Genomic DNA, 9,863 nt, shown 5'->3' with positions numbered 1-9,863 from the left:
ATGAATGCACATAGGCCTAAACTGGATTCTATGGGCAAGGACAGTGTGTGAGAAGCACATAATACAAAAAGTCTGGAATTATCTATTCTATATATGACTGTTCATACATTGTGCATTACATGTATTTATTAATGTCTTGTTGTTTGATCTTTGCTGTCGTCATAAAATGCATTTGGCATTCGGCCAACACCACGGATAGACATACGCCCTGAACCCACCCATAAACATTGCTGTCCCGCCCATCCCAAACTGGAAAAATGGCGACAGCTGTCCTGTGGCTCTCACGGAACCTCGTATCGAGGAATACGGGGGTGGTAAGCCGTAACATCGTCTTGAAACCGTCTAACACAACGAGACTGAACCAATGTCGAAATGCGGTATCAACAGCAAATGGCGGTGTTCAACCAAAGCCGGATAAAGTGAGTTTTCATGCATGGTCCAGTCGGTTAGTAAACTGTCTGGGTAACCCTACACATAATGTGGGAGGATCCTGACTCTTGGAGCAGATTGACAGCAGTCTTTGCCAATCACATTTTAAGGAATTTGGAGAGACAACTGCGGGAGCCAATGAACTTGTGTATGTTTGATACGGAAGTCATTTGTCATTATTTTAGCCACTTTTCGTCGAAAAATTATACTATTAAGCTAATATGTAAATGTTTTATGTAATAAAGTATTGGCTTACACAGAATATGCCAGTGTAACATATTAACACAACTATAAATCCCAGGGGGTATTGGAGTGTCCATTTTTAGGTCAAAGTCGATATCAATTGAATTAGCCTGTTTGTGGGAAATAAAACATTTCAGATCCATAATTTATTGTATTATGAGTATGGCACCCTGAGCATCTGCATTTATTATGTGAATCAAGGAAATTGTTGAGGATTTCTGCATTCTGAAAAATCCCATGTTATCTCATCTGAGGCTTTGAACCATATACGGTGTATGTTGCTTGATGTGGTCATGTTTCTGTATGATATTAGCGGTTTTAGTTAATGTAGTAACCTTTTTTCAGATTGTAGATATTCTGAATTTCTTTCTTTCGCCCCTATCACCCAGATATCCTTCGGCCTTATCCGGATGACCGCTGTAGTGATTCCCTTCCTGTACGTGGGAACTCTGATCAGCAAGAACTTTGCGGCTCTACTTGAGGAGCATGACATCTTCGTCCCTGAGGATGATGACGATGACGACTGAACCTAGGTCAGTGATGAGATGTATTGATACAGCTATTGATGTATAAAAGGCTAATATCATTACTAGACCCAGGGTGACACACAGGCTACCCTAAAATAAAACATCTCTTTAATATACTATTGTCCCTAACAGTAGTTTAGAGTGCATGCGTGCAAAATCTTATTTACATAATGGTATGTACCTAATCCAAACAGCCATGATGGAACATGTTGAAATGGTGCCAATGATTATCTAAAAGAGAATGAAGAGAAATAATACAACTGTGAGAATTAATGACCATTGACATTGCTTGCATTTTCATTCCTTCCCAGGGTGCTTTGCAATAGTGATGGCATGCCAATATGAGGAAGGAGAGAGAGATGCCCCCTACAGGAGAAGATTGCCCTCATCATGATCCACCTCTCCATCGCCTTTTTTCTCTCTCTCCTCCCTTTTTAGTCCCACTTTCACCTCCTTGCCACGGATTACTACATATTATTCGATATCATTGTGAGGTCACAGCACAGTCAGACTTCACTCTTGCATGTGTCTTATTATTTACTCAATAAAGAGTCTACGTGTGTAAACAAAAAAAATAACAACACATTTGTTGGGGTATGTTCTTTGGTGTTATTTCGTGGTTGTCCCTGTCATTCTATAAAACATGCATTCTTTGGTCTTATAACTCCAACCACAGCCTAGCCTGGAATCCAGATTGATGTGCTCTATTTCACCACGGTTTCACTTTGCTATATGTTGAAACTGAGCATATCAGTTTGGAGAATTCCAGGCTAACCACAGCCAGCCATAACGAAGAACAAACATTGTGCTATTGTATGGCTTCTTGGTTCTTCACAGCAGGTATCCAACTATCCATCCACCAACTCTATCTCTTCCCTCTTCCTGCAGCGCTGCGTTGGCCAGTCTCAGGTGTCTTGTCTCCCCTCCTGCAGCGCTGCATTAGCCAGTCTGAGGTGTCTCCCCCCTTCCTGCAGTGCTGCGTTGGCCAGTCTCAGGTGTCTCTTCTCCCCTCATGCAGCGCTGCGTTAGCCAGTCTGAGGTGCTCCCTGAGTTCCCTGATCTCCAGCTCACTGCGACCCTTCATCCCAATCAGCTCCACGTACCCCTCCTTGTAGCGGTCACACAAACTCTGCTTCTCCTAGAGGGGGGTCATAGACCAACACAGAGGAGACCAGTAGAGTGACATTTCTTATCCATATTCTGTTTGTGTGTGTGTGTGTGTGTGTATGTAAACACGTATGGTGGTTGAATGGTTGGTCTGGAGTGGAACAGTAGAAACGACATATGCAAGTACCTTAGGACAAGATGATGAGGGACATTTGACTAAAGATTAGTATTTGTGTTTATGGTGTGCTATCAGGATTTTGTAAGGGTTGATCATGTGGATACAGAATATACCAGTAGTACCTTAGTTAGAGACTGCACTTCATTCCTTAGACAGCCAATCTCTTTTTGTAGGTACTCGGCCTCAATCTCCTTTGCTCGTAGCAGCATCTGGAGGGCAACACAGATACATCGGTTTAGTATTTTTGGTCATTTTTAGTGATGCAATACTCATCAATATGAAGATTATTCCACAATTCTTTCACCAGTATCGTGTCAATGAATGAATAGTGCACTGATGTCACTGATGACCAGTACTAGTTGTTCTACATGGTTATTTTTAGGACCCCAGCAGCACGTCATTGAGGCAGGTTTTTCAGGATTTTGAATGAATCTGATCCAGCCAATAGATGGCAGCATCTGGAGGACAACATTACAACATGACCAATCACCAATGGCCGACACAAATCTACACACCAATCAATAGAGCAACTCCGATGTAAGCCTTGCTTCCAATCAGACCTAGTTTCAAATACTAATTCAGGAATTTCCATTACTTTTCAATACACTTCAAAACAAGTATTCAGATCATCTTTATTTGAAAAAACAAGCAGTTGAATATTGAAATGTGTTTGGAAATACTCAAATACACTCCAATGCATAATGCATTTAACCCAGGTATTTGAAATATGTATTTGAAAATACTTTCAAATACAATTTGGTCGATTATTTGGTTTTTACAAATAACCATTCAAATACTCATAGAAATACTTGTTTTGGGCTGTGAATTTGAAAATAGTCACACAGAAGAAGTCATTTAAATAACAAATGGTCAAATACAACATGTACTTGAATCCGGTTCTGCTTCCAATACAACTAATCAGAATGTCAAACTTTATTCTTACTTCCAATTCCGAGGGACTGCGCTCACAGTTGCCAGGGGAGACGTTTCCTGACCTCTGACCTGTGATGAAGTGGCGCATGCGGCTGATCTCCTCAGTCAGACGAGCCTGCAGTTCCTGAGACAAACATGAAGAAGAAATAAAAATACTTATTACTATTGCACTGTATGACAGTATGGTACATTGCTTAAATTGATAATTAGATAATTCATTTGTTGTTAATTAGTCTCATGACAGACTGCTCGCTCTCACTCTTTCTCTCTCTGCACTCTTTCTTTCTGCTCTTTCTCTCTGCTCTCTCTCCCCCTCTTTCTTTCTCTCTCTGCTCTTTCTTTCTCCCTCTCCTCTCTCTCTGCTCTCTTTCTCTCTGCTCTCTCTCCCTCTCTCTCCTTCTTGTCTCTGCTCTCTGACCTCTGACCTGGTTCTCTCTGCGGAGCTGTTCCATCTCTCTGTCCTTCCAGCTCAGCTCTGTTTCTCTAACTCCTCTCTGCTCGGCCCGGTTCAGCTCCAGGCACTTCTGGGAATATCTCTCTGACAGAACGTCCAACTCACTGTGGAGGGCATCAGCCTGGGGCCTGTAGAGAACCAAGAACACATGTTTAACACACATGCATGTGGGCATGCCCGCACAGATGCATGAATGCACAACCACACTGATACACAAGCAGAGGGTGGATAGCTATCCCATTAGAGAAAACTTTCTCTTCCACATTCTTTTGGTGCCTTTCACTTTGATGTCTGGCTAAAGAGAATGGATCTCACGTCTGTCCTCTGTATGTAGTATCCATATGGCCACCCCCTTCAGTCATCCTTCTGGCTTTCTCCACCTCCCTCTCCAGCTCCTCCCTGTGAGCCTCCTTCAGGGCCTCAACTGCTATAGAGCACAGAAGTGGCATAACATGACAAGGAAAAGAGAAAACATTGAAGTGAAGAGGGGAAGGACAGGACACAGGAGGGTAGGCAATCTGTTCCACAACAAAAGTTGCTTTGTGACATCATCCCTAGAAAAAGTGTAATTATTCACATAACACTTTACATGATATTACACAGTACTGCCAACAGGTCTCTCCTTCCCACCTTGTGCCGTGGCCTGGCTCTCCTCCTGCAGCAGTCTCTGTCTCTGCAGCTCTCGGACCTCCCTGGCTTGGCTCTCCTGGAGCTCCATCAGGGCCCTGCGGTGGGCCGCCTCCATGGCCTCCAGACGCTGGCCGCAGGGGGCCCAGGGGCCACACAGACTGTCCACCTCCACCTCCATCCCCATCTCCACACGCTCCTTACGCAGACACTCCACCTGCTGCCTGAGTGATAGCGCCTGAGAGAGAGGGAGAGGAGGGGGGTCAAGAGGGGGATAGAGAGGGGAGAAAGATAGGGGAGAGATAGAAAGAAAGAGGGAGCGGGAAGAGGAAAGGGAAGAGGGTTGAGAGAGAGATGGAGAGAGAAAATAGTGGGAAAGAGGTGAGAAGAAAGTGGAAGTGTGAGACAGAGAGACAGAGAGACAGAGAGCGAGAGAGAGAGAGAGAGAGAGAGAGAGAGAAGGACATGTGAGAAGGGTGAGGAAAGATTCCCTAAATGATTCATTATGTATATTGAAAACAGCCTCTCTGTTTCTATAATACCTTTACAAGACAGTTCTAAACGTTATGATTATTAAATGTTAAACACTCAAATGAACAAATAACTGTTTTACATTTAGGATTTTGAGTGGAAAATAATTCTCACACTACCTCCCTCTGTAGGGCCGTTGCACTGGTTGTCTGAATCGTCTGATTAGGAATCGTCTGATTGGTCTGATTAGTCTGTGCACCAATCAGAGACAGCGCGCTCATCTCCCTGAATGTTAGACTCTCGAACTCCACCCACTTATTGTTGACGTCCACGTCCATGGTGTGAGTGACAGGTACAGGTACGCTGGCTTTCTTCAGATCCAGAGAGTCCCATCTGCTGCCCATCTCTCTGAAGGGGATCCCCCCCTCAAACCATCTGTTCCTCTCCTCCAATCGCTTGGCTTGCTCTCTGTCCCAGCCCTCTCCTGCCTCTCTCTGACTGTCTGATGACATGTTGGGGGAGGTGTCATCTAGATCCGGGGCCAAAGAGTCCATTTGACAAAGGTTGGAGGTGGAGTTAGTGGTTTGAGGGTCGGAGTCTTCACAGGTGAGCACAGAGGGAGGCTGGCGAGACGACACAGGCTGAGAGTTTTCTCTTTCACTGCCTGACCGTCTGTGATATAATAATGGGGACCATAGGAAAAGTGTTTCAGATATAGTTACATAGTCACATTCTTTACTCTTGTATATTATTACATTTGTCTAATTGTCTTCTTGCTGCCTCCAATTCCATTCATTATGTCTTAAAGTAATTATGTGCATTTCTGTTGTGATTATAGGCCACAACAGTCTAAGTGCAGGACTTTGTCTGCGTCTGAAATGGTACCCTATTCTATTCCCTGTGATGTGCATTAATTCGTTTGGACCAGGACTAATAGGAGCTTTGATCCAAAGTAGTGCAGTAAATAGGGAATAGGGTGCCATTTCAGGCACAGTGCCACTTCAGACACACTTCCATTTCAGAAACAAAGTCCTGCACTTAGACTGGTGTGGCCTAAGATCACAACAGAAATGCACATAATTACTTTAAGACATAATGAATGGAATGCAATTTCAGACATAGCGTAATTTCTGACACACTGCCATTTCTGACACACTGCCATTTCAGACACAGTCAATAGAAACACTCACGGTGTGATGTCTGAAGAGTGTCTGGGTTGGATAGTCCGTCTCAGCACATTAACCCACTTCCTCCTGATCCTGGAGGTCGAGGCTGACAGAGTGAACACTGCTTTCTGTGTCTGGTTGAGCTCAAATGATAAAGAACAGAGAAAAGCCACGTCTGAGGGGTTACAAACAGGAAGGAACTAAAGCATATTGACACCAAGACTGCATCCGAAATGACACCCTACACGATATATAGTGCACTACTTTATGGGCCCTGGTCAAAAGTAGTGCATTATTTATGGATGGACAAGGATGCCATTTCAGATGCAGCCCAAGACTGTAGTAGTAGTAGTAGCAGCAGTAGTAGTAGTAGTAGCAGTAGCAGTAGCAGTAGTAGTAGTAGTAGTAGTAGTAGTAGTAGTAGCAGTAGTAGTAGTAGTAGCAGTAGCAGTAGTAGTAGTAGCAGCAGCAGCAGTAGTAGTAGTAGCCAGTAGTAGTAGTAGTATTATTACTAGTAGTAGTAGCAGTAGCAGCAGTAGTAGTAGTAGTAGTATTAGTGGTAATAGTAGTAGTAGTAGTAGTAGTACAGATATCGGATCTTCATTTGATCACTCTTTTTTTGCTGAGAATTTTCCTGCACATCGGGAAACGTAAACTTGTAATGTATTCAAGGTTTCAAAAGGCTTCTAAAGTTTGTAAAGTCCACTTTAAAATGTCAGACTTGTATCAACCCCTACAAAAAATGTCAAATAATTATAATCCACACAATAATTCACATTTCCTTTTGCTGCAGGACTATTGTCCTGCTGTATAAAACTGGCTCAAGTTAGGATACGGCATCTGTAGTAGTAGCAGCAGTAGTAGTAGTAGTAGTAGTAGCAGCAGCAGCAGTAGTAGTAGTAGTATTATTAGTAGCAGTAGTAGCAGAAATAGTAGTAGTAGTAGTAGTAGTAGTAGTATTAGTATTGGTAGTAGATGTTCAATGAGAGAAAAACCAGGAAGAACACACATGTATCTGGAATCCATAGTTCTTCTCCACGTCAAAGTCTTGGACGTTCATACAGGACATCAGGTCTATCTCTCCATCCAGGTCATCTGACTACAACAGACATAGAGGAACTGGCGTGATACAGACTCAGAAATACTTCTATGGGTATATAATTGGGGAACTGATATTGCAGATATAGGAAATGGCGTCACCTCCTCAGCCTCAGAGTCCATGTAGAAACTTAGTGCAGCGTCCCTCATCACAAACCAGTGTCTCCTCCACTGTTAGAAACACAAGCCAAGCAGACTCAGTCAAACCAGTGTCTCCTCCACTGTTAGAAACACAAGCCAAACAGACTCAGTCAAACCAGTGTTTCCTCCACTGTTAGAAACACAAGCCAAACAGACTCAGTCAAACCAGTGTTTCCTCCACTGTTAGAAACACAAGCCAAACAGACTCAGTCAAACCAGTGTCTCCTCCACTGTTAGAAACACAAGCCAAACAGACTCAGTCAAACCAGTGTCTCCTCCACTGTTAGAAACACAAGCCAAACAGACTCAGTCAAACCAGTGTCTCCTCCACTGTTAGAAACACAAGCCAAACAGACTCAGTCAAACCAGTGTCTCCTCCACTGTTAGAAACACAAGCCAAACAGACTCAGTCAAACCAGTGTCTCCTCCACTGTTAGAAACACAAGCCAAACAGACTCAGTCAAACCAGTGTCTCCTCCACTGTTAGAAACACAAGCCAAACAGACTCAGTCAAACCAGTGTCTCCTCCACTGTTAGAAACACAAGCCAAACAGACTCAGTCAAACCAGTGTCTCCTCCACTGTTAGAAACACAAGCCAAACAGACTCAGTCAAACCAGTGTCTCCTCCACTGTTAGAAACACAAGCCAGACTCAGTCAAACCAGTGTTTCCTCCACTGTTAGAAACACAAGCCAGACTCAGTCAAACCAGTGTTTCCTCCACTGTTAGAAACACAAGCCAAACAGACTCAGTCAAACCAGTGTCTCCTCCACTGTTAGAAACACAAGCCAAACAGACTCAGTCAAACCAGTGTCTCCTCCACTGTTAGAAACACAAGCCAAACAGACTCAGTCAAACCAGTGTCTCCTCCACTGTTAGAAACACAAGCCAGACTCAGTCAAACCAGTGTCTCCTCCACTGTTAGAAACACAAGCCAGACTCAGTCAAACCAGTGTCTCCTCCACTGTTAGAAACACAAGCCAAACAGACTCAGTCAAACCAGTGACACTTCAAAATATTCCAAACACTGCTATTGTTTTGAATGATGCTTTCCTCTATTTGTGCCAGTTTGTTCTAACACATGGTCACGTGTGTCATTTGCAGTGTTACCTCCCCATATTCATCCAGTTTTGACATCCAGCCCTTTTGGTCAGACTGTGTTTGAGTATTTTCTGGTCAAACTTTCTGCCGTGGTTTAGAGGATCTGAGGCCCTTTCTAGTTTGATTGTCTGACCTCTGTAACAAATGGATGATATGAATAATGGTTATAGGATGGTACTTACAGTATGAGTGACTTGATGGCAGACCTGTTTTTAAAGTACTCGAAGGTATCAAGCGTATCACCTGTGGCTGAAGATCAGTTGTGGACTGGGTTCGGGACAGTCGTCCGTCCTCTGAGTCGCAATATTTCTCCTTCTCTTTCTCCCTCCTGTCTCTCCCCCTCTCTCTGCCTCTCCCTCTCTCATCAGACTCAACCCTCGTACTGCAGCTATCAGATTCCTCTACATACCTACAATAGAAGAAAAGTTGGAGAAATAGAGACCAGAGAGAAAACCCTGACCCAATATACTGTTCATCCAGTAGGCCCTTACAATACGCTGTACATCCAGTAGGCCCTTACAATATACTCTACATGCAGTAGGCCCTTACAATATGCTGTACATGCAGTAGGCCCTTACAATATGCTGTACATCCAGTAGGCCCTTACAATACGCTGTACATCCAGTAGGCCCTTACAATATGCTGTATATGTAGTAGGCCCTTACAATATGCTGTACATCCAGTAGGCCCTTACAATACGCTGTACATCCAGTAGGCCCTTATAATATGCTGTACATGCAGTAGGCCCTTACAATATGCTGTATATGTAGTAGGCCCTTACAATACGCTGTACATCCAGTAGGCCCTTACAATACGCTGTACATCCAGTAGGCCCTGACAATATGCTGTACATCCAGTAGGCCCTTACAATATGCTGTACTGCAGTAGGCCCTTACAATATGCTGTACATCCAGTAGGCCCTTACAAAATGCTGTACATGCAGTAGGCCCTTACAACATGCTATACATCCAGTAGGCCCTTACAATATGCTGTACATGCAGTAGGCCCTTACAATATGCTGTACATCCAGTAGGCCCTTACAATATGCTGTATATGTAGTAGGCCCTTACAATATACTGTACATCCAGTAGGCCCTTACAATATACTGTACTTCCAGTAGGCCCTTACAATATTCTGTACATCCAGTAGGCCCTTACAATATGCTGTACATCCAGTAGGCCTTAACAATATACTGTACATGCAGTAGGCCCTTACAATATGCTGTACATCCAGTAGGCCCTTACAATATGCTGTACATGCAGTAGGCCCTTACAATATACTGTACATCCAGTAGGCCCTTACAATATACTGTACATGCAGTAGGCCCTTACAATATGCTGTACATCCAGTAGGCCCTTACAATATGCTGTACATGCAGTAGGCCCTTA

The 9,863-nt window shown here is 43.7% G+C and overlaps 2 protein-coding genes across 4 annotated transcripts; one reads left to right on the top strand and one right to left on the bottom strand.

The window, feature by feature from the left end:
• Window positions 1-157: 157 nt before the first annotated feature.
• smdt1b (single-pass membrane protein with aspartate-rich tail 1b) lies at window positions 158-1,780 on the top strand. Its single transcript, XM_071351302.1, has 3 exons — window positions 158-419; window positions 1,062-1,205; window positions 1,511-1,780. Exons 1-2 carry the CDS (start codon window positions 258-260, stop codon window positions 1,197-1,199), a joined length of 300 nt encoding a protein of 99 aa, XP_071207403.1. The 5' UTR covers window positions 158-257; the 3' UTR covers window positions 1,200-1,205; window positions 1,511-1,780.
• On the bottom strand, window positions 1,291-8,832 carry LOC139544264 (TRIO and F-actin-binding protein-like). Of its 3 annotated transcripts, none has more exons than XM_071351193.1 (12): window positions 8,719-8,832; window positions 8,485-8,610; window positions 7,336-7,404; window positions 7,145-7,234; window positions 6,160-6,278; window positions 5,149-5,641; window positions 4,502-4,736; window positions 4,187-4,298; window positions 3,843-3,999; window positions 3,428-3,541; window positions 2,607-2,693; window positions 1,291-2,337 (listed from the first exon to the last, which is right to left on the bottom strand). In XM_071351193.1, exons 2-12 carry the CDS (start codon window positions 8,509-8,511, stop codon window positions 2,191-2,193), a joined length of 1,650 nt encoding a protein of 549 aa, XP_071207294.1. In that variant the 5' UTR covers window positions 8,512-8,610; window positions 8,719-8,832; the 3' UTR covers window positions 1,291-2,190. The 3 variants fall into 3 exon arrangements, with proteins under 3 accessions (XP_071207294.1, XP_071207305.1, XP_071207314.1); XM_071351204.1 differs by having other exon boundaries at window positions 4,187-4,295; XM_071351213.1 differs by having other exon boundaries at window positions 6,160-6,269.
• Between the last annotated feature and the right edge of the window lie 1,031 nt (window positions 8,833-9,863).

The sequence above is a fragment of the Salvelinus alpinus genome, chromosome 2, assembly GCF_045679555.1.
Source record: "Salvelinus alpinus chromosome 2, SLU_Salpinus.1, whole genome shotgun sequence".
NCBI lineage: Eukaryota > Metazoa > Chordata > Actinopteri > Salmoniformes > Salmonidae > Salvelinus > Salvelinus alpinus.
The sequence above is the reverse complement of the archived record's forward strand: the minus strand, read 5'-3'. Positions and strand labels throughout refer to the sequence as shown.

Bases quoted from the DNA above. Each gene is read 5' to 3' on its own strand.
- smdt1b (XM_071351302.1), top strand. From the start codon at position 258: ATGGCGACAGCTGTCCTGTGGCTCTCACGGAACCTCGTATCGAGGAAT. The intron at 420-1,061 runs GTGAGTTTTCAT...CCTATCACCCAG, and splicing joins TTCAACCAAAGCCGGATAAA to ATATCCTTCGGCCTTATCCG.
- LOC139544264 (XM_071351193.1), bottom strand. From the start codon at position 8,511: ATGTCAAAACTGGATGAATATGGGGAG. The intron at 3,542-3,842 runs GTCAGAGGTCAG...TGTTTGTCTCAG, and splicing joins AGCTCCGCAGAGAGAACCAG to GAACTGCAGGCTCGTCTGAC. The intron at 2,694-3,427 runs GTAAGAATAAAG...GTTGCCCTCCAG, and splicing joins GCAGTCCCTCGGAATTGGAA to ATGCTGCTACGAGCAAAGGA.